Below are 25413 nucleotides of genomic sequence, written 5' to 3'. Positions count from 1 at the left end.
TGTAAGAACCTGCGGGGGAGACAAGTAAATTTAATGTGAAAAAACTCTTCAAACCAAAAAGTAAAAAATCACAAGGCTAATGAGTCTAGCCAAAATTTCACTAGGAACAAATTTGATTAAGATAGCATAGTGGGAAAAAAGGTTAAATATTCAGTAAGCGCCATTTATTCGGATTCAAGCCCCCATCCGAAACAAGTTTATCTACCCATTTCCCATCATTGCCCCTCAAAAAACAAAGTGCAATCACACCCCAATTCCTTCAACCATTTAATTTAATTCCAACGCCAAAGGTTCTACTCCTCTCCGGCGCCAAGCCAACTCCACCCCACCATATGCACATCACACCCCCATCACCGTTCATCACTCGTCCAAATTTCTCGAAGGCTCGCGCTTTCCACCGTCAGATCGATCTCATCCCGAACACCCCAGCTGTCCCGACTAACACGGCAACAAAACCAGAAACTCACGTGCATTTTGAATATTCAAAGGTCGGCCATCTCGTACAATAACTCGCCGACCATCTCGCGCCCACGAGCTTCGGGTGCCGACGCAACAACCTCCGGGCGGGACCCGCCGGATCACATTGTCGGCGGTCGTTCCCGTCGTCGCCGATCTGCGGGGCCGAACCGACGTTACAGCCACACACGTGGCACGACGAGAGCGATGTGATCACGCCTGTTAGCTGTAAAGCCACCGCCATGTGTCTTCCCGAAAATTACTTCATCTCGTCGAAAGAGCCATTACCGGATACCGGATATACCGGTTCCTCGGCCGGTTATCTAGCCCTATTAAAGGAGACGCGCCAGAACATAGATGTAATATAGTTCTGGGCTGAAGTGGTAAAAGAGCTCAGAGCTGAAGTTCCAGAACGAGGAGCTAGGGAGAAAATGGCTATCTACAGAATTGCAATGGGGACGCCCGTCGAGGCGAGTCGGCCGGACGCGCTCAGGGCGGCGCTTGCGGAGTTCATCTCCATGCTTATTTTTGTTTTCGCCGGAGAGGGCTCCGGCATGGCTTTCAGTACGTGACTTATTTATTTATTATTTTATAATATCTGAAAAACGGATTACTGATTAATTTTGTGTGTTTTTTTGGGTGGCGGGCAGACAAGCTGACGGACAACGGGTCGAGTACGCCGGCGGGGCTGGTGGCTGCGGCGCTGGCGCACGGATTTGGGCTGTTCGTGGCGGTTGCGGTGGGGGCGAACATATCGGGTGGTCACGTGAATCCAGCGGTGACGTTTGGCGCATTCCTAGGAGGGAACATAACGTTGATGAGGGGCATTTTGTATTGGATTGCTCAGTGTCTTGGCTCTGTCGTCGCTTGCTTGCTTCTCAAGTTTGCCACTGGCGGATTGGTAATAAACTGACCTGCTTTGCTGCTTTGAAAACCCAAATCTTATTAATTATATTTTAAAAGATAAAATTTTAGATAATTAAGAGAAAATTTACAAGTGAAGTACGTAAGCACTCATATTTATAATTACGATCGAAATTTAAATTTGCACTTGTGATCAATGGTTTAATAGAATTCAATATGAAATTATATTATATTAAATTTAAACTCACAATCCAGATTTCAAACTCTAAGAAATGAATTCATATTTAAATTTTCTTTTGAAATAATAACAAAAAATAGGTGAATGGAATTCATAATTATAGAAAATAAACTTACAAACATTATTCAGAGCGTAAAAAAATTGAATTGTTCATTTTAAACAATTAGACAGGTCAAATGACAAAAATAACTAAAACTCTTATTAAATGAATCCTCAATTATAGCCCTCTCACCCATAAATAACTTTTTTTTAGGCATATATAATTTATTATGATTTCATGTGTCCCTAATATAGCTTTATTATGATTTCATCCAATATTTAGGTACTATTAAATTTTAAATTGACCTTATAACACCAAAATTTGAGCATCCAATCAACTAAAAAATGTGAATATAAGACTCATTCTTCTTTTAATTGAAATCCGCATTCTCTCCATTGCAACCAAATTACAGCTTCCTTCCGTTAGAGTTAAGTTATAATTTTTATTTTTAAAATAATTTTTAGACTTTTATCTTTAAAATTTTTTTCCCCGAGATTCAAAATTGTAACCTTAAACCATGATCCAACAACATTGCAGGAGACATCGGGATTCTCACTCTCCTCTGGGGTGTCTGTGTGGAACGCGCTGGTGTTCGAGATCGTCATGACGTTTGGGCTAGTGTACACGGTGTACGCCACAGCAGTGGATCCCAAGAAGGGCAACCTGGGCACCATCGCCCCCATCGCAATCGGGTTCATCGTGGGCGCCAACATCTTAGCGGGCGGGGCCTTCGATGGAGCCTCCATGAACCCGGCTGTGTCGTTCGGGCCCGCCGTGGTGAGCTGGTCATGGGCCAATCACTGGGTCTACTGGCTCGGCCCACTCATTGGCGCTGCCATTGCAGCCATCGTCTATGACAACATCTTCATTGGCCAAAGCCCGCATGAGCAGCTCCCCACCACAGACTATTAGAATTTTCTCCTTACTGATTTGCGACAGTGTGCTGTGCTATCAATGTCTGGAAAAAGGAGTATAATTTTTTAACGGGTCGGCGAATTATTATTATTATTATTTTTTCTTGCTCGGGTTATATGCCTTAAAGGGCTGGTTTGGTTCATTTCTACTTTATTTTTTCTAGCAGTGTTTTCTTTAGCTTTTATTTCTCAGTACTTAATGATTGGTGATGTCTGTTTGGCAAGGATTTAATCTATAAGCATATCTTCTTTTTGGATAACTTCTAGAAATTGACTTATGTGAGTTAATATTGACCTCTTTTAAATTTGACAAAAACATACAAATTTTCTTTGAGTCAGATATTTTTTTCTTTTTATATTTATTAAAAAGATACAAATTTTTTTTTAATTTTTTTTAAAAATAATTGTATACTTTTATTGAGATATGCCAAAAAAGTATAAATCTTTCCTTCCTTGAGTTTTATAAAAGGATAATTTTTTTAAAGAAAAAATTTATATCTTTTTGACAAATCTCATGAAAGATTTATGATATTTTTCCTATATTCTTACCTAATTCCAGAAAAAATAAGTGTCTTCCTCATTATTTTAATGAATCATTTAAAACACTTTTTTATGTGAGCTATAGCAAAATAATTAACAAGTCATTTCCTAAAAATTACATGTTATTTGATTGTTCGGCTTATTACATTTTAATCTGTCTTATTTTCATCAATCTCTGCACCCTTAATTTAGCTACACGATGTTTGAATTTAACTAAATGCATTATATATTTTCTCATAGATGTCTTGAGTACAAATAGCATATAAACCCTAGTAATTCCCTCTACCCTTATTATATACTTATTATAATATCATTTGTCGAACAAATTTTTCATCATGTCTATTTGGTTATATTCATAGTTTATGTTTAAAATGATTTATAGATGGTTGCTTCGTAATTAAATAATAAGTTAATTCACTCTAGAAAAACTATTTGAGGATTTAGAATTTGAGATTTAAATTTATAATTTTTAAATTTAAATAAAATATGATATGGTCTAAATTACTTTACTAGAATTAGAGCATAATTTCATATATGTATCTACATTCATCCATAAGCTTATATGCAAGTAAGTAAAAAGAATTTAACAGTTGTTATTTTTTATGTATTTTTCATATTAACTTAATTATGGTTTGTAAAAAAAAATAATTATGTAATTTTCAATTATTGTTGTGAAAATAGATGCTTGCATGTTTTACTCACCAATATTTATAGGAAAAAAAAACCATAAATATTACCAAACTCAAATTTGATAGTGAGGAACAATTTTTTTTTTTTTTAGATTTTATTTTTTAAATTGCTTAATCATAAATGAAACAAACTAAACATTGCAATACAATTTAAAACAAGCACAGTTCTATCAACTTTTTTTTTCCCTAAATAGCAAATATTTGTCATTAGGTGTTTGCTATCCCAATTTAATTATGTAACTGTTATTTAGTTAGGTTTATTGACAAACACTACTTGATACACTTGCAAACTTAGGTCATAATTTGTTAGAATTTGTGTGATCCCGGAGGGGGTAAATTGAGTTTTAAAACTTTTTGACTGATTTAAATATTTGTTTATTCACCATAGTTCATATCTTATTTAGTATAAAAATCATGTATGTAAAATAATTAAACTATCAGTGTAGACATACACGTGTACAGCATATCTCATTTAAATTAAATGTGCGCATGCGAATAATTATAATAGTAAATAAGCAAACACACACGTATGGAAACTAAAGTGCAGTAATTTAATGAGATAGAGAGAGAGAGAGACACGATATTTGTTATTGAGGTTCAGCCAAATTAGCCTATGTCCCCGCCTTGGGCTTACCCTCCAAGGATTTCATTATCCCTACTCACATAAACAGGCGAAATATAAGCTATTTACAACATTTCCTTACGAGGTAAGGTAAACCTTAAGTCAGACTACAGGGTTGACCCCAACCTTACAACCTCTCATTACAGAGCGAAGAAAAACCCTAACTCAATTATTAGGCCGAACCGAACTGGTCTCCTTTACAAGGCGGAGACTCCCCAGTTCAATTACGAGCTAAATCCAATCGGTCTCCCTTACAGGGTAGAGACTCCCCATTCAATTTACAGGATGAACCCAAACAATACATAAAAATATTTTTGTACATAATAATGTTTCTAAAAATACAAGCTGACATGTACACATTGAAGCTCTAAAAAATTCACTCTCTAATGATATGAAATTTGCTCAGTAAAGTATGAGTATTTTCAAAATAATTTTCCAATCTTTGAAAGATGATATATATTATAAAACACTTTAAAGATTTAACCCTATAAAATATTTCTCAAAAAAATGTCTATTAAAAAAGATAGTTGGAAGAAACTCAAAGCTTTACTCTCAAAAATATTTTCCAAAAAAAGCAAGCAAAGAGAGAGTAAAAACTTTTGAATGAAATAAATGCCCAAACAAAAAGCTCTCTTTCAAAATGATTTGTCAAAAGAATAAAATGAAAGAGAGAGGGAGAGTTTATAAATTTTTACAAAGAAAAGATTTTTGTAATGAAATAAGTTTGGGGAACTTTGATTAACAAGAGATTAAAAAAATATTTGAGAGAAAATTATTGGCTAATCAAAGTTGCTAATTAAACAAATTAAAGGGGTATTTATAGTTTTTATGAAAAAGTGACTGTTGAGGGACACGCTTGTCATTTTAGAGATGTTTAATTAAAAAATTAATGACGATTAAGCGCTGGAAATTAACCCAACCTGAGAGGTTCGGTTGATCGATGCTTTGGTTGCTCGGCTGAACACACACAACAATCTGAAGAGGTTCGGTTGGCCGAGCAAAGGGCCGGTTGGCTGACCTTGGACGATTTTCCTTTCTTTCGTGATTTCGGTCACCTGTCCTAAGGTTTGGTCTGCCGGTCTTTGAAGGTTAGTCGACTGAGGCATATTTTGAATTAGAAGTTCGGTCGCCCGGGGACGGTAGAAAACCCAAGTTTCATGGTTCGGTTGACTATGGAATGTATGTTCATTTTAGGTCAGTCGCTCGAGGCATGGTCTGTGATGACCCAAAAAAAAAATATATATATATATATATATGATTAAAGTACAATAATAATAAAATAATAAAAATGGTCATTTAGTTAATATCAATATATAAGTATTTTTCTGTAGGATCCTTGATTCCATATTTGATGCCTAAGAAAGACCTTGTCTTAGCGAGTGCTCAGAGACCATTGCGGCTCAGTCGCTCCCTGGAGGTCGGCCTGGTCAAAATGGAATTTCATAGGATAAACAGGATAGACACTATTTGTACACGTAAATAAGTATATACACATAAAATAGTGTTTTGACAGACATAATTTGTCAAAATACATAATAAGATAATAATAATATAGGTATCATATGTGGGGCCCACAAGACTATGTGGGGTCTATATGAGTCCCGGAGCCACAAGACACTGTTTATATACGTAAATGAGTACATAAAACAATGTTTTAACTGATATAACTTGAAGAAATATATGATAAAATAATAATAATATAGGTATCCTATGCGGGGCCCACAAGACTGTGTGGGGTCCACATGAGTCCCGAAACCGTATGAAGGTTTTCACAAGTCTCAAAACTATGCAGGATGCATAAAATCGTATAAGAGTTATTGGAATTACGTACGATCCATTTGGGTCTCGAAATTGTGTGGGGCCCACAAGACTACATGGGGCCCACAAGACCATGTGGGGCCCACATGAGTTTTTAAAATTTAAATTTAATTCTTGTTCAAAAATAAAATAAAATAAAATAAATACTAAATATAGTTTAAAATTAATAACAATGATAATAATAATGATTAAGAAAAATAATAAAATAATAAAATAATTAGTTAGGTAATGGATTAATTAATAAGGTAAGTAATTAATTAAAAATTTATTTAGTGAGAATGGTGGCAAGCACTCCCAAATGGCCTCCACTCAAGTTTAAAATTAATAACAATGATAATAATAATGATAATAATGATTAAGAAAATAATAAAATAATAAAATAATTAGTTAGGTAATGGATTAATTAATTAGGAAAGTAATTAATTAAAAATTTATTTAGTGGGAATGGTGGCAAGCACTCCTAAATAGCCTCCACTCAACCCATACCTTGCCCATTCTTTAATTTTTAAAATTATAATTTCACCTATCTCCCCACACTTTTATAAATTCTATTTCTTCCCCAAAATTTTCCTATAAATAGGGAGCTCTCAACCTTCATTTTTCACAACAATTTTCCAAGGAAGAGAAGGATTAGTGAGTGAAAGAATTTGTGGTGGAGAGAGAATTTTTGAATAAATTCTTAATCACCCACTTTTTCCGATCTCATTTCTTAAAGATAATTATTGTGTTCGTAGCACACGTAAAAGAAGAAGGTAAGTAAATTTTGATTATGTTAGTTTCTTTTTATTTTAAATTCTTACCCGAGTTTATTTTGTACGTAAATTTTAATTATGTCAATTAGTTCCACAAAATTTTCATGAGTTTATTTTCACGCATATTTAATTATACCAGTTCTATCTTTACTATACTTGCATCTATTTTTGGGTTAAGAAATGTTCCAATCCCCTCGGGTAAATTTTCAGCATTTCTTTCTATTCAAAAATAAAATTATATATATTTTTAACACAAAAATTGTGTGGCATGAGTTTATTTCTACGTTACATTTTTTTTATGTAAATATGAGTAAAGATGAGATTTTCACGATATTATTTTAAATTGCATAAATTATAATAAGATGATTTTCAAACCCCTTATGGCAACGAAAGTTCAAAGTTACAGATGCTCGGTACCGCAGGTTAAAGTTTATACGGATCAGAGTGCACCCACACTGTTTACAGAGTGGTTATTTATGTTAGTGGATTTCTCCTGAGTGCACACCTGGTTTAAGTCCAGGACTTAATAAGGAAAATCTCACTTAAAGTTTACGTACGTTGATTTAGTTTGGTCGGCCAGCCAGCTAAGTCCAGTCTTCGGACCGCACAACCCAGTCATGGGGGTAAACATGACTTACGGCAAACAGGCCTAAGGGTGGTTTTTATAATATATGTTTATACATATTTAATTACGTATACAAGTTACTGATGATTTGAAGGAAAAGTATAAGTTTACGTGAAAAGGATCATTCTGGTGCTTAAATGACGATCTAAGGAAAACGTATAAGGAAAAGTATATGTATGTTTATCATTAAATGTTTTTACAGTTTTAAAGTTAAAAGTTTAATTTAGCAGTTATAATATATGATTATAAAAATTTACTGTTGAAATTGATGACAAAAGTTTTATGCAGAAATTTTTAAATTTATATTTATTCTAAAAGCAGTCTTGAAGTTATATTATTAAATATTGTTTTACAAAATTCTTTAAAAGCTCATTTTAGCCACACACTAATAATAATCTTATTTACTTACTGAGCGTCGTCTCACCCCAATCATATTTTATTTCAGATAACTCTGAAGGACATGTCGGAAATCAGGCTTAGCAAGCATGCGGGTGGGGATTAGAAAAATAAAGATTAATTAGAAAATAGTATGATTTCAGATATTTACGTTTGTGTAATTTTCTTCTTTTGAAATAAGTGATTGTAACATGAATAATTAGCGCTCTGGTTTGAATAAAAATTGAGTTTATTTGCTTCCGCTGTAAATTAGTAGTAAAAAGTTAATATCCCAGGCCCCTCGGGGTCGGGGTGTTACATGGTCGACATTTTGACTTCTGGCCTACAATGTGTTTGGTCGATCGTGGTGATTTAAATGTTACTAGGTCGGTCGATCGGGGCTATTTAAAAGCTCATGTTTGGCCCTATTGTTGACCCTAAATGATGAAAACCTTTTATGAATGATTTTAGTTGTTTAAGAAAAATGTTTTTTTTTTTCTTTTATCGTCTTAGGTGCCCTAAGGTCTATCTATAGTCAATCTAAACATTCAATCCATATAATGCAAATGCATGCATTATTACAAACCAAAGATATAAAAATTAAATGTAATACAAATTAAATCAAAATGACTTCTTCTTTACTCTTTTGACTTCATGGAAAGCGCATGAGTGTATAGTCTTTACATCATTCATGGCTTTCAATTTCATTCTCCTTATGTGTGTGTTAAATTATAACATATTCAATCACTAAATACACACATAAGTAACTTGTACTTTATCAACATTAAAATAGGGATCGAACTCAAAAAGTTAACATCATTATTTCAAATGTTATTGTTGGAATAATATTTTCGCTTTTCTTAGAATATGACTCTTCTGTATGCGTATATCTGTTATGCATTTTTTTTTTTTACGATAATCTTATTCATTTACAATTGACAATTATTTGTAATTTTCTTTATTTTTTTAAGTTTAGGGTTTAAAATGCAAAGAAAAAAGTTAATTAAATTTTTTTAGGAATTAAATTTTTTATAAACAAAAAAAAATTGGTGAGGGAATTGTGAAAATTAAGAATAAAAACCATCAGGCAGCGTTCAAAAGCATGGATTTCGACTATTGAATTTGAAGTTGAGTGAATTTCGATAAAATTCAATACGATTTTACATTACATCTTGTTCATATCCAATACAAATCTAAATCTAAAATCTTTTCAAACATAGGTTATTTTCATTGAAACCTAAGGTGTAGTCCCAAGAGGGGGGTGAATTGGGTTATTTAAAAATTTTCTTTTAAGTCCCTTCTTGAAATCTTAACCTTTTACAGTTATTTTTAAAGACTTCTTATTTTCTTGTTGATTAGGCAATCCACACGAAAAACTTACGTATTCTATTCAATCCACATCCACAACATAAACAACCAAATAATCAACTATTCAACCCAATCAAACACTATACAAGTAATCAATTAATGCATGCTTTGCAATGTTTAGCTTAATTATTAGCAACCCTGTATATAAATATGCAAGTCCTGTAGTTGACATTTGAACTGGAAATTAAAATAACATACAATCACTCTTTTCAATAACTTATATTCTAAATAAATCATTAGTTAAAAGAATTTAGGAGTTGATTAACCAACGTACACCTTTTTGATTTCCGCAATCAATGATGATCAACCCAATCAATTTTAATCTTAGGTTTGTTTAATATCCAAAGTTGTTTGTAAGATTAACACATCCACGCAGTTTATATTGTTGCTAGAATTTAAAGAGAATGAGAGAAGAGAGTGACACGATGTTTTTAAAGGTTTGGCTTACCCCAGCCTATGTCATCGCCGTAGGTTAACCACTTAAGGATTTCACTATACCTTGTTCCTTCCCAATGGAACAAAAACCTTTACAATAATCAATCTCTTTTTTAGGAAGAGAAACCTCTCAAAGCAACAACCTATGCTTGGTGCAACGATCCAACTATACCTTAAACCGTCAAAAAGCTAATAGAAAAGAATAGGAATCTGCGTACAAAAACACTCTCAAACACATAGCAGGTTGTAGAAGTTAAATCACTAATGTAACGACCCGAATTTAGAATGGTATTTAAATAATAAAGAGAGGAAAATGGAGACCGGAAATAGAAGGAGGTTGTCGAGCATTTGTCGACGACATTGAACTTTGGGAGAAAAAACGGAAAAGGGGATCAGCAGGACTTCGTCGACGAACATAGGGTTTCGTCAACGAAGGCTTAAGAGAATTCATCGAAGAACACAGGGGGCTCGTCAACGAGAAAATACCGAGAGGGGTTTTTGAGCTGACTGAATTTCGTCGACGAGGGGTGGATTTCGTTGACGAAATTTGTGAAGGACTCGTCGACGAAGGACGGGCTCGTCGACGAAATTCCCTGTTCTATAAATATAGGAAATCCGAATTTAACTTCCTAATTAAGTTTTCTCTCCTCTCTTTCTCTCTCTCTCCCCTTCGGTCCTCTCCCTTTCTTTCATCAATTTTGGGCCAGATTTACGTCGGATCGACAATCCGAAGTCACCACGACGCTCCTGGCGAGATTCTCTACAAGTCTACCGGAACGAATCGTCGGTGGAGTCAAGTTGGAAACCATCCCAAATCCAGGGTAAGACTTTTTACTCATTATTTGGATTTTTGACAGTTGAGAAAAGTGTTATACACGTAGAAATATTAAAGTTTAATACTGGAAGTTTCCGTTTCCAGGGGTATTGATTGAGAACGTTGGGAATCATCCCTAAGTTGAGGTAAGGCTTTTAAGCCAAAGTTGACTTAATGATAGTTATAAGAAATGTTATACGCTTAGAAATACTGAAGTTTAATTCTGAGATTTTTCATTTTCAGGGTGTTGAATTAGGAACCCTGCGGGTGCGGGGCAGTTTCATTAGGGGCTTTGCAGGAATCAGGTAAGGGGATAAACTAAACTAGTTCTTTTGAGAAAATGTATGTATATATATACTTAGCATCTTATTTGCGGAAAATGTATATATATTTATATATATGTTTTATATTTGCAAAATATTGCGAAAATGATCATATGATTGAATATGTGAAAATTCGTTTGTATGGCAGGAGTATAAAATGTTGTGAAATACTGTTATCTGAGAATGTGGATGATATGGGTTTTTATGATGGGAAAACTAGCGTACGGGCCGAGATATTTTTATATATATATGATTTGCCAACATACGAGCCGTGCTATGTGGATATGGTTGCCGACATACGGGCCATGCTGTAGTGACCCGAAGAATAATAGTTTTTTAATAAGAAAAGGGAGAGAAAATAGATACAGAAACAGAATGAGGCCGTAGATTTCGTCGACGAACGCTCCGCGTTCATCGACGACATTGCAATTTAGAGAAATATTAAATAATCATAATTTCATAATTTTGCCAGGCTTCGTCGACGAACACAGGGTCTCGTCGACGAAGGTCTTCAGAATTTCGTCAACGAGAAAATACCAATAGATGGTTCGGGGTGCTCTGAATTTCTTCGACGAATACAGGGTCTCGTCGACGAATTTTGTGAAAGGCTCGTCGACGAAGTGACGTGACTCGTTGATGAACCTGGTCCTATAAAAGGCGGGAAATCGAGATATTTCTCATTTTCTCTCGCCGCTCTCTCTCTCTCCTCTCTCTCTCTCCTACGACTCTCTCTCCCTTCTCTCTTCATTTTCGGCCCCACCAGTTGCCGGATCGATGATCCGAAGCTACCACGACGCTTCTAGCAGAGTTTTCTATGCATCTACCGGAGCTGATTGTCCGGGAATCGGAGTTGGAAATCATCCCAAATTCAGGGTAAGACCTTTTAGTCTCCTTTTGGACTTGTGGTAGTTATAGGAAATGATACCGGCTGAAAAATATTGATGTTTAGTTCTAAAAAATATTGGTTTCAGGGTGTTTTATAGAAGGTCCTACGGGTATCGGGCTAGAGTACAGTAGGGGCTTTTCAGAGTTAAGGTAAAGGATATATGCTATGCTAGGAAATTTCTAAATATTATGCAGTGTATTTATTTACGAAAATTATGTATTACAATATGGTGTGGCTTGAGTATATGTATGTAATAAGGGAGTATGTTTTATGAACTGTAGTTTCATGATTTTATGTATTTTAGTGCTATGATTATATGAATTACAGTACCATGATTTTACAGATTTTATTACCATGATTATACGAATTACGGATACAGTATTATGATTATGTAATTCCAGTACTATGATTTACAGAGTTTAAAGCATGCTATGTTTTCTATTACCATAACATACAAAGTATACAGACAGAGCATTTATAGAGTATATATATAGACAGTTATACAGAGGTAGCATCAAGATGCTAAAGTTACAGTATTTAAAGTATAGAAAGAAAGCGTTATAGTAATTTTGAAAACATGATGAAAACAGTGAAAGAGTGTAAATGAATATGTATATAGTATCAGACCCTGTTGGACCATATAGTTTACAAAGCACGGTACTGTAGCTACATACAGTATACAGTTTACAGAGTGCAACCGCCTATTCAGATAATAGGCTGTAGGTCGATCGTATAGTGCCCTTGACGTGGACAGTCCCCATCAGATATGGGTAGAGGTGGGCAGTTCGACCGAGGGAGTATAGTGATTTACCTGGTCGGCCAGCCAGTGTAGATCCCGCCTACGGGCCGCACAACCCTGTCATGAGGGGTTAAATCATGACATACAGATATCCACAGGGGAAGTTTTACAGTTATTATTATGTATATTATGATTTATAGAGACCAGGAAGTTACTTATATATGTTAGAAGTATTTTGAATAGTAACTTAAATGCAGATGTGTTAAATGACATGAAAATGGTAATGAATATTATGATTTGTACTGTATTGATAGATCCAGTTATACATGATTATATGGAAACAGATTTTTATGATATGATGACTCATTTGCCACACACTAGTAATAGCATATATCGCCTTACTGAGCGTTGGCTCATCCCAGTTGATTTAACATTTTTCAGGTGATCCAGGTAGGTGAGCAGATCAGGCTCGCAGATAGAAGGGCGTCTGTAGTGCCCTAACAGTATAGTGAGTACAGTTGAGGGTTTTTGTATTTGCCCTAGCTAGCTGAGGGCAATTTTGGGGATTTAGTAACTCATGTATATATTCTTTTGGGTAATATGATAGCACTCGAGTATTGTACAGTATGGTATGTCACTATGTATGGAAATGTTTATTTGTATTATGCTTCTCACTGCTTAGGATAATATTATGGTATCAGAGTATGATAATTATTATAGTGTTGATATACAGTGGGAAAAAAATGTTTATGTTAATTAGGCAGGTCATTACACGTGCTATGTGGATGAGATTTGCCAGCGTACGGGCTGTGCTATGTGATTTGCCGGCGTACGGGTCGAGCTATGTGATTTGCCAACGTATGGGTTGTACAATGTGATTTACCGGCGTACGGGCCGGGCTATGATAAAATGTGTAATACCGGCATACGGGCCGATGATTTTCATGATACACGTATATATATATATATATATATGCAAATGATATGATTGATGTGAAAATGAATGGTATGATATATCTATGTATCACGATTTTAGTATATGTATATGATATCAGTACCTGGTTTGTAACGACCCAGAAAATATCCATATTCAAATATTAAAGAGAGAGGAAAATAGATACAGAAACAGAAGGAGGCCGTAGACTTCGTCGACGAATGCGGAGCCTTCGTCGATGACATTGCATTTTGGAGATAATATTAAATCAAAATAATCTCATAAAAATTGCCAAGCTTCGTTAACGAACACAGAGTCTCGTCGACGAAGGCCTTCAGAATTTCGTCGACAAGAAAATACCGAGAGGGGTTCTGAGGCAGCCTGAATTTCGTCGACGAATACAGGGTCTCGTCGATGAAATCTGTGAAGGACTCGTCGACGAACACAGGGTTTCGTTAACGAAATCCCCTGTTCTATAAATAGTTGAAATCCAGGATTTTTATCATTTTCCTCTCTCTCTCTCTCTCTCTCCTCTCTCTCTCTCTCTACGACTCTCTCTCCCTTCTCTCTTCATTTCCGGCCCCACTAGTCGCCGGATCGATGATCCGAAGCTACCACGACGCTCCTGGCGGAGTTTTCCACAAATCTACCAAAGCAGATCGTCGAGAAAACGAAGTTGGATTTCATCCCAAATTCTGGGTAAGGTCTTTTATTGAGTTTTTGACTTCCTAACAGTTATAGAAAATGATGTAGACTAGGAAATACAGATATTTTGTTCTGGGGGATTGCGTTTTCAGGATGTCGGGTTAGGAATCCTGCGGGTATACAACCAGATTTTTATAGAGGCTTTTCAAAGTTGAGGTAAGGGAAATATGCTATGCTAGGAGTTTTAATGAAGTTAATAGAGATTTCTTGAGCATATTTTTATGTCAATTTGTTATACTGTTTTTATAGAAAATGAGCATAAATGTTTGTGTGACCTAAGTAGACTTTTCATGTGAAGAATGAATTTATACAGTTGTTATGAAACATCATACTATACCAAATACAAAGATATAGATAGTATATATATTTGATATGGTTTTCCAGTATATGAGATTATACAGAGATAGATTTATATTCGCAAAGAAATGTGCATGCATATATAGTTTTATATGAATAGTTCATGAAACGGTTATATACATATATCCAAATACATGTATACAGATGCTCAGATCAGTATTTTATATTACAGTTTATTACAGAACGGTATATACATATATACAGTGTTATTACATGACATGTTCTTCCTATTACCATAACATACAGAACGCAGACAGAGTATATATATACAGAATACACAGATAGAGATATAAAGGTAGCATCAAGATGCTATAGATACAGTGTTTACAGTATAGAAAGACAGAGTTATGGTAATTTTGGAAACACGATGAAAACAGTAAAAAAGTATATATATGTATATATGTATATAGTATCAGATCCTTGAGGAAAGTTACACAGACAGATACAGATTACGGAGCACGGTACCATTGCTAGATACAGATAGAGTGCAACAACATAGCTCAGATAGTATGTGGGTACCGTCAGCCGTGCTTAGAGAGTATGCAGCTCCCCATTACACTAGGTTGAGGGGGCCGGTTTGACGAGGTAATAGCCAGTCTCGAGCTTAGGAGAGGATGCAGTTTGGCCGGGCTGAGGTAGTGTAGAATATGATAACCTATCTGAAGGGTCGACCAGAAAAAGTCCCGCCTACGGGCTGCACGACCCTGTCATGAGGGGTCAAATCATAACGTACAGAGTCCCAGTGTAGTAACCCGAAAAAAAAAAATATAATAATAATAATAATAATAAAATAATAAAATAAAATTAATTAATTAAATTAATAAATAAAATAAACAGTATGATAAGGAACAAATATATATATATATATATATATATATATATATATACTTGTGTGTGTGTGTATATATATATATATATATATATATATATAAAAAGGTATGAAAGCTTCTTTACTTTACTTTAGGTTTATTATATATATATATATATTATTAAATTAGCAAGCTTCTTTAAGAAGCTTTGGAAGGAAATCCAATTTTTTGGATTTGTTGGCCGTGTCTCTCTTCTCTCTCACTTTTTCTCTCTCTCTCTCCTACAACTCTCTCTCTCTCTTCGATTTCGGGTTAGTTTTACGCCGGATCGACAAACCAAAACCACCACGACGCTCCTGGCGAAATTCTCTACAAGTTTGCCGGAACGGATCGTCAGGAAAACGAAATTGGATTTCATCCCAAATTCAAGGTAAGACTTTATATTCAATATTTGGATTTTTGACAGTTGAAGAAAGTGATATACGCGTAAAAATACTGAACTTTAATACTGGAAATTTTCAGTTCCAGGGTGTTGATTGGGAACGTGGGAAATCATCCCTAAGTTGAGGTAAGACTTTTTAAAGTCGAATTTGACTTAGTGGTAGTTATAGAAAATGTTGTACGTACGAAAATACTGAACTTTAATTCTGCGAATTTTCATTTTCAGGGTGTTGAGTTGAGAACCTTGTGGGTACGGGGGAGATTTTCTTAGGGGCTTTTCAGGAATCAGGTAAGGGGATAAACTAAGCTAGTTTTGTTTAAGAAAATGCATGTATACATATATGTAGCATCTGGTTTTAGGAAAAATAAATATATTTATATATATGATTTATATTTGGAAAATACTGTTTAAATGATGATATGTTGAATACGAGGAAAATTTGTTTAGTGTGGCATGAGTATAAAAATGTTTTGTACTGTTTTTTTTGGAATGGGGATGATATGGATTTCTATGATGGAAAACCGGCGTACGGGCCGAGATATTTTTATATGTATATGTGATTTGCCGGCGTATGGGCCGTGCTATGTGGATGAGATTTGCCAGCGTATGGGCTGTGCTATGTGATTTGCCAGCATACGGGCTGTGCTATGTGATTGCCGGCGTATGGGCCGTGCTATGTGGATTGCCAGCGTACGGGCTGTGCTATGTGATTTGCCGGCGTACGGGCCGTGCTATATTAAAATGTGTAATACCGGCGTACGGGCCGATGATTTTTATGATACACGTATATATGTGAAATGATATGATTGATGCGAAAATAAATGATATGAGATATTTATGTATCACGATTTTAGTATATGTATATGATATCAGAACCTGGTTGGCTTGGTCTAGGCTAGCACTTGCACGGTACCGTTGTTATGTGTCCATGGTCTTCGTGATCATGATATCTGTGTTAACGCCGCTGTACGGAGTGGTGTGAGATTGGATGGTCGATGTGGTTATTTTCAAGAAGTGTGCTGTTATCGCCCCTGGTGTACGGACCAGTCTGGGTAGACCCATCGGACCTACAGACTACTGTTTGACTTGGCAGTGGTCGGCCAACTATTGTCAAGTCCCGCCTTCGGGCCACACAACCCAGTCATGTGGGGGTAATACATGACAACAGCCAGCTAACCTACCAGGATTGTTTTATGTTATTATTAGTGTATGAGATGAGATATGTTTATGAAAATGCAGTATATTCTGCTATGTGTTGATATGCATATGTTTTCCCAGATTTGATAAACAGTATTGAATATGTTATGTATGGTATATGTAGAACACAGAATACTCATGTTGCCACACACTGGTATTAGTTTATTTCCCTTACTGAGAGGTGTCTCACCCCTAAATCTTATACATTTTTCAGGAGCCCCTGATAGGAGAGCGGGAAAAGCCCCGCTGATCTAGATCAGTTGGTTGCCCTATTTGGAAGGGTAAGTTTTTGGTAGGGACAGTTAGGTTTTTGTGGGGATTGTCCCTAGATTTCATTTTTGGGATGTATATACTGTGAGATAGTAATTGTAGTGACTCTGGTATGTGTTATGCACATTGTGATGAGATGTATATAATTTTGAACTTTCTGCTGCGTAGGCTTCTGCTGTATGTTTTGTTATATCCCTGGTGCCCACGGGTCCAGGTGGATTGTGTCCTGCTGAGCTGGAATGTATGATGTGATGATAATTTATTTATATAAAATAAAAAAAAATAATGTGCGAAAAAGGAGCGGGTCGTTACAGTTGGTATCAGAGCCTAGGTTGCTAGGTTCTGTAGACTTTAGAGTGCAGCAGGAACAATACCAGAGTTTAGGAAATGATTTGAGGTTTTGTTCTACAGTCTAGAAGCAGGACTTCCGTGGTAGTTTCTGTGTTTTTCCTGGGGTGACGATTTCAGGAAAACCATAGTAAGCTATTGTCGGGTTGTGTTCCTAGAATGTAGGACTGGGGATTAACAATGAGTTAGAAATGTTGAGATGAGTGGTGAGGTTAGGTGGGTAAATTATGAGGATAGGATTACTGAATTGCAACTGCTATTTTCCAGGATGGATCCAGAAGGAAATAGTGCCCATACGAGTGGCAGTGATGGAGCAGGACCATTAGGTGCAGCTGGGACCGACTCTGATGCGGTATTACGTAGCGTGGCTCAGCAGGTTATGGCTGAGATTGCTAGAAGCTCGAGGGAGCAGAGTGGTCCATCTACAGGCCATGGGTGCACTATAGAGAAATTTACGAAGATGAATCCTCCGGCGTTCTCAGGTGGAGTTGATCCTGTAGCCGCTGAGAACTGGATGCAGGAGATTGAGAAAATCTTGGCTGTGCTGCAATGTACTGAGGAACAGAGGGTCCTTTTTGCCACCTATAAATTGACAGGAGAGGCTGAGAGGTGGTGGACTGCGGTGAGACTATTAGAGCAGCAAAGGGTGACTCCAATAGCTATGACATGGGACCGGTTTAAAGATTTGTTCTTTGACAGATATTTTCCAGCTACTGTGAGGGAGGCTAAGGTAGAAGAGTTCCTGAGTCTGAAGCAGGGACAGCTATCCGTTCAGCAATATGCAGCACGTTTTATCGAGCTCTCTCGATTCGCCCCATACATTGTTCCTGATGAGGTGAAGAAGGCGAGGCAGTTTGAGAGAGGCTTGAGGCGGAGTATATTTAGGCAAGTGGTGGTGCTGCGGATCCAGGACTTCGCTGAGTTGGTCGACAGGGCGTCCTTGGCAGAGATTGGTGAGCGTCTTGATGCGGACGAGCAGGGACAGAGGAAGAGATCTGCATCTACGAGCTACCAGCAGGGTCACAGGCCGGGCCAGTGGAGGAGAGGTAATCATGGTAGAGGGCGGAGACAGGAGACGGGAGGACGCGAGGTGCAAACAGGGTAGGGTCCTCCAGTTTGTCAGACTTGTGGTAGGAGGCACTGGGGAGAGTGTCGAGCTGGTGGTGTAGTGTGCTACCGCTGCGGTAGATCGGGACATATAGTGCGAGATTGTCCTACCCCGCCAGATGCAGCTCCAGTGTGCTATCGCTGCGGTAGATCGGGGCACATGGTACGAGACTGCCCTACTCCACCAGATGCAGTTCCAGCTCCTAGACCATACCGGGGAGGTTATCAAGCACCACGGGGGGGCCAGCAGAGGAATACAGCTCCAGCCAGGGTGTTTACTCTGACGCCGGGTGAGGCTGAGGCATCAGGTGACGTGGTGACAGGTATGGTCATTATGCTTTCTTTTAAAGTTATTGCATTATTTGATTCAGGAGCTACACACTCGTTTGCGTCCTTGGGGTGTATTAAATTATGTGAGGCTGAAACACAATCATTAGATGTTGAACTGTTGGTATCTACACCGACTGGGTCGGTAGTGAGGTGTGGTATTGTACTCCGCGACTGCCCAGTAGAGATTCAAGGGAAAACATTGTCTGCTGATTTGATAGTGTTAGACATGCATGGGTTTGACGTTATATTTGGTATGGATTGGCTAGCAGCTAATTTTGCCAGCATAGATTGTCGTGCACGAGAGGTGATATTTAGACCCCCGGGGGAAGCAGAATTCAAGTTTGTAGGGTCACATGTACAATCCCCGCCTCAGCTAGTTTCAGCTATTCAGGCCAGGAGACTATTGCTGAGTGGTTGTCAGGGGTTTGTGGCGGTTGTGAAAGAGATGTCAGAGAATGAGTCAAAACTTGCTAGCACGCTTGTAGTGAAGGAGTTTGTGGATGTTTTTCCAGATGAGTTACCAGGCTTGCCACCCGACCGTGAGGTGGATTTCTCTATTGATCTACCTCCCGGTACAGCGCCGATTTCTAAAGTACCTTATCGAATGGCGCCAGTGGAGTTAGCAGAATTGAAGAATCAGTTGCAAGATCTGCTAGATAAGGGCTTCATACGGCCCAGTGTATCTCCTTGGGGAGCTCCAGTTTTATTTGTGAAAAAGAAAGACGGGACTATGAGGATGTGTATAGACTATAGGGAGATAAATAAAGTGACAATCAAGAATAAGTATCCTCTACCCCGTATCGATGATTTGTTTGACCAGCTCCAGGGTACACGGGTGTATTCGAAGATTAACCTCAGATCTGGCTACTATCAGGTGAAGGTGAAAGCAGAAGACGTCTCAAAGACGGCCTTCAGGACTAGGTATGGGCATTACGAGTTTCTAGTGATGCCGTTTGGTTTGACGAATGCTCCTGCGGTATTTATGGACTTGATGAATAGAGTCTTCCACCAATACCTAAACCAGTTTGTTGTTGTTTTTATTGATGATGTACTGGTCTATTCTAGGACCTATGAGGAGCATGAGACGCACTTGAGGCAGGTTTTGCAGACACTTCGGGAAAAGAAGTTGTACGCCAAGTTCAGTAAATGTGAATTTTGGCTGGAGAAGGTCGTGTTCTTGGGGCATGTTGTATCTGGAGGCGGTATTTCTGTGGATCCTAGCAAGATTGAGGCTATAGTGAATTGGGCTAGACCGAGAAATGTCCAGGAGATCAGGAGTTTCTTGGGGCTAGCAGGCTATTACCGTTGTTTTGTTGAGGGATTCTCAACTTTGTCAGGGCCCTTGACACGACTGACGAGGAAGAATGTTAGATTTGAGTGGGACGATAGTTGTGAGCAGAGTTTTCAGGAGCTGAAGCAGAGACTAGTCACAGCACCAGTGTTGATCATCCCATGTGGGGGTGAAGGGTATACCATTTATAGTGATGCGTCCTTGAAGGGACTTGGCTGTGTATTAATGCAGCATGGCAGGGTAGTGGCGTATGCATCTAGGCAGTTGAAAGAATATGAGAAGAACTACCCTACCCATGATCTTGAGTTGGCTGCAGTGGTACACGCACTGAAGATTTGGAGGCATTACCTGTACGGTGAGCAGTGTGAGATCTTCTCCGACCATAAAAGTTTGAAGTATTTCTTTACACAAAAAGAACTGAATATGAGGCAGAGAAGGTGGTTGGAGCTGATTAAGGATTTTGATTGTACCATCAGTTATCACCCAGGGAAAGCAAACGTGGTAGCTGATGCGTTGAGCAGGAAATCCAGGGAGCCGGTGTTGGCGGCTATGGGGATCCAGCATCCGATCATAATGGATCTGGAGAGACTCGGCATAGAGTTGGTGGAGAGTGATCTCCCAGTATGTATTGCCAGCCTAGTGGTACAGCCTACTCTACAGGAGAGAATTAAAGCTGCCCAGAAGGAAGATCCAGAGCTAGTGGAGGTGATAGACAGAGTACAGAGTGGGCAGGGGGAGGAGTTCAGTATTGCAGATGACGGAGCTTTGCGGTTCCGTTCCAGATTATGTGTTCCTGCCGATACTGAGATCAGGAAGACCATTCTAGAGGAGGCTCACAGATCTTTGTATACAGTTCATCCCGGTAGTACGAAGATGTACAGAGATCTGCGAGAGTCATACTGGTGGAGTGGTATGAAGAGAGAGATTGCTGAGTATGTAGCGCAGTGTTTGACGTGCCAGCAGGTAAAGGCTGAGCACCAGAGACCGGCAGGGCAGTTGCAGCCGTTATTCATCCTGGAGTGGAAGTGGGATCACATATCGATGGACTTTGTGTCAGGACTGCCGACGGCATTACATGGACATAATGCCATCTGGGTGATTGTTGATCGATTGACAAAGACGGCCCACTTTATTTCCATCAAGATCAGCTACTCCCTCAGCCGTTTAGCGGAGATTTACATTCAGGAGATAGTACGTTCTCATGGGGTGCCTATATCTATTGTGTCGGATCGAGACCCACGATTCACATCACGATTTTGGAGGAGTCTGCAGGAGGCTCTGGGGTCTCAGTTATCGCTTAGTACGGCATTCCATCCTCAGTCAGACGGGCAGACTGAGAGGACGATACAAATATTAGAGGACATGCTCAGAGCGTGTGTACTAGACTTTGGGGGTAGTTGGACTCAGTTCATGTCATTAGTAGAATTTGCGTATAATAACAGTTATCAATCTAGCATTGGCATGGCACCATTTGAGGCTTTATACGGTAGGAGATGTCGTTCTCCTTTGTTTTGGGATGAAGTGGGTGAGCAGCGAGTAGTGGGACCAGAGCTGGTTCAGCAGGCGTGTGATAAAGTTCGTCTTATCAGGGACAGGATCAGTGCAGCTCAGAGCCGACAGAAGAGTTATGCCGACCATCGCCGCAGGAATTTAGAGTTTGACGTAGGTGATCACGTATTTTTGAAGATAGCTCCGATGAAAGGGGTTATGCGATTTGGGAGGAAGGGTAAACTTAGTCCTAGGTTTATCGGTCCATTTGAGATTCTAGATAAAGTGGGATCGGTAGCCTACAGGCTAGCTTTGCCACCTGTATTGTCCAGGATTCACAGCGTATTTCATGTAGCTATGTTGAGGAAATACATCCCAGACCCTTCTCATGTCATCAATTATGATGAGTTAGAGCTTAGTGATTCACTGGGATATGAGGAGGTACCAATACAGATTCTGGATAGGAAAGTGCAAGAGCTACGTAACAGGATGATTCCTCAAGTAAAAGTCTTGTGGAGGAATCATGCAGTAGAAGAGGCTTCTTGGGAGTCTGAGGAGCAGATGAAGCAAAGGTATCCGCATTTATTTCAAGAAGTCTGAGTGAATAAATGTAAATAGTTAAGTAGTTTTCTGTTGCAGGTACATGTAATGGTTGAATAGTGTAGTACTTTAGTTTTGGGAGAATGGTTTTTTTTTTATATGTAATCTTCCAAGACTCGAGATATAACCACGGTATTCCTCCGCCATAAGTGAGGATAGGTAATAAAATGAGTAGACCCTTTTTCCTGATTAAAGGATGGCGAGTACGGAAACAGTAAATTTCGAGGACGAAATTCTTTTAAGGGGGGAGGAATGTAGTAACCCGAAAAAAAAATATATAATAATAATAATAATAAAATAATAAAATAAAATTAATTAATTAAATTAATAAATAAAATAAACAGTATGATAAGGAACAAATATATATATATATATATATATACTTGTGTGTGTGTGTGTGTATATATATATATATATATATATAAAAGGTATGAAAGCTTCTTTACTTTACTTTAGGTTTATTATATATATATATATATTATTAAATTAGCAAGCTTCTTTAAGAAGCTTTGGAAGGAAATCCAATTTTTTGGATTTGTTGGCCGTGTCTCTCTTCTTTCTCACTTTCTCTCTCTCTCTCTCTCCTACAACTCTCTCTCTCTCTTCGATTTCGGGTTAGTTTTACGCCGGATCGACAAACCGAAACCACCACGACGCTCCTGGCGAAATTCTCTACAAGTTTGCCGGAACGGATCGTCAGGAAAACGAAATTGGATTTCATCCCAAATTCAAGGTAAGGCTTTATATTCAATATTTGGATTTTTGACAGTTGAAGAAAGTGATATACGCGTAAAAATACTGAACTTTAATACTGGAAATTTTCAGTTCCAGGGTGTTGATTGGGAACGTGGGAAATCATCCCTAAGTTGAGGTAAGACTTTTTAAAGTCGAATTTGACTTAGTGGTAGTTATAGAAAATGTTGTACGTACGAAAATACTGAACTTTAATTCTGCGAATTTTCATTTTCAGGGTGTTGAGTTGAGAACCTTGTGGGTACGGGGGAGATTTTCTTAGGGGCTTTTCAGGAATCAGGTAAGGGGATAAACTAAGCTAGTTTTGTTTAAGAAAATGCATGTATACATATATGTAGCATCTGGTTTTAGGAAAAATAAATATATTTATATATATGATTTATATTTGGAAAATACTGTTTAAATGATGATATGTTGAATACGAGGAAAATTTGTTTAGTGTGGCATGAGTATAAAAATGTTTTGTACTGTTTTTTTTGGAATGGGGATGATATGGATTTCTATGATGGAAAACCGGCGTACGGGCCGAGATATTTTTATATGTATATGTGATTTGCCGGCGTATGGGCCGTGCTATGTGGATGAGATTTGCCAGCGTATGGGCTGTGCTATGTGATTTGCCAGCATACGGGCTGTGCTATGTGATTGCCGGCGTATGGGCCGTGCTATGTGGATTGCCAGCGTACGGGCTGTGCTATGTGATTTGCCGGCGTACGGGCCGTGCTATATTAAAATGTGTAATACCGGCGTACGGGCCGATGATTTTTATGATACACGTATATATGTGAAATGATATGATTGATGCGAAAATAAATGATATGAGATATTTATGTATCACGATTTTAGTATATGTATATGATATCAGAACCTGGTTGGCTTGGTCTAGGCTAGCACTTGCACGGTACCGTTGTTATGTGTCCATGGTCTTCGTGATCATGATATCTGTGTTAACGCCGCTGTACGGAGTGGTGTGAGATTGGATGGTCGATGTGGTTATTTTCAAGAAGTGTGCTGTTATCGCCCCTGGTGTACGGACCAGTCTGGGTAGACCCATCGGACCTACAGACTACTGTTTGACTTGGCAGTGGTCGGCCAACTATTGTCAAGTCCCGCCTTCGGGCCACACAACCCAGTCATGTGGGGGTAATACATGACAACAGCCAGCTAACCTACCAGGATTGTTTTATGTTATTATTAGTGTATGAGATGAGATATGTTTATGAAAATGCAGTATATTCTGCTATGTGTTGATATGCATATGTTTTCCCAGATTTGATAAACAGTATTGAATATGTTATGTATGGTATATGTAGAACACAGAATACTCATGTTGCCACACACTGGTATTAGTTTATTTCCCTTACTGAGAGGTGTCTCACCCCTAAATCTTATACATTTTTCAGGAGCCCCTGATAGGAGAGCGGGAAAAGCCCCGCTGATCTAGATCAGTTGGTTGCCCTCTTTGGAAGGGTAAGTTTTTGGTAGGGACAGTTAGGTTTTTGTGGGGATTGTCCCTAGATTTCATTTTTGGGATGTATATACTGTGAGATAGTAATTGTAGTGACTCTGGTATGTGTTATGCACATTGTGATGAGATGCATATAATTTTGAACTTTCTGCTGCGTAGGCTTCTGCTGTATGTTTTGTTATATCCCTGGTGCCCACGGGTCCAGGTGGATTGTGTCCTGCTGAGCTGGAATGTATGATGTGATGATAATTTATTTATATAAAATAAAAATAATAATATGCGAAAAAGGAGCGGGTCGTTACACCCAGGGATAAAAGCACAGTTATATATATATGTTTACAGTTTTACAGTATAGTATGATATTACAAGTATGAAAAGTAGAAAATAGATGATACAATATGTTTTAAATAAAGAAAGAGAGATATGCTTGAAAGATATGATTTATAGATGATTTATTGCATTACAGTTAAGTCATTATTTTAAAAGTATCCTTAACTTAGTTGCCACACACTAGTAATAGCATATTTCCACTTACTGAGCGTCGACTCACCCCTTTATTCTAACATTTTTCAGGTGAGCCAGATAGGCGAGCAGATCAGGCTCGCGGATAGAGAGAGTGTTTGGTCACCCTGGTTATAGGGTGAGTTTTTGGCAAAATTGTGTATGTTTTTGGGATAGATGATACTGGAGTGACATTTTTGTATGGTCTGTATATTCTAGAATCTGGTATTGTACAGTTTATGTATAAATGGTTTCATGATATATGTTTCCGCTGCGTAGGAATGTTTACTGTATAAGAAAAAAAAAAAAAAAAAGA

At 37.9% G+C, this 25413-nt stretch overlaps 1 protein-coding gene and 1 long non-coding RNA gene across 2 annotated transcripts; both read left to right on the top strand.

The window, feature by feature from the left end:
* The first annotated feature begins 296 nt into the window (after positions 1-296).
* Positions 297-2772, top strand: LOC131165572 (aquaporin TIP1-2). Its single transcript, XM_058123494.1, has 3 exons — positions 297-1020; positions 1107-1357; positions 2136-2772. Exons 1-3 carry the CDS (start codon positions 888-890, stop codon positions 2508-2510), a joined length of 759 nt encoding a protein of 252 aa, XP_057979477.1. The 5' UTR covers positions 297-887; the 3' UTR covers positions 2511-2772.
* Positions 2773-23340: 20568 nt separating this feature from the next.
* Positions 23341-24712, top strand: LOC131165571 (uncharacterized). The gene is made up of 2 exons (XR_009139599.1): positions 23341-23408; positions 24532-24712. It is a non-coding gene; the product is annotated as an uncharacterized LOC131165571 (long non-coding RNA).
* The last annotated feature ends 701 nt before the right edge of the window (positions 24713-25413 follow it).

This window comes from Malania oleifera, chromosome 10 (assembly GCF_029873635.1).
Source record: "Malania oleifera isolate guangnan ecotype guangnan chromosome 10, ASM2987363v1, whole genome shotgun sequence".
Taxonomy (NCBI): Eukaryota; Viridiplantae; Streptophyta; class Magnoliopsida; order Santalales; family Ximeniaceae; genus Malania; species Malania oleifera.
Note: the sequence above shows the minus strand (reverse complement) of the source record. Positions and strands in the feature narration are given on the sequence as shown.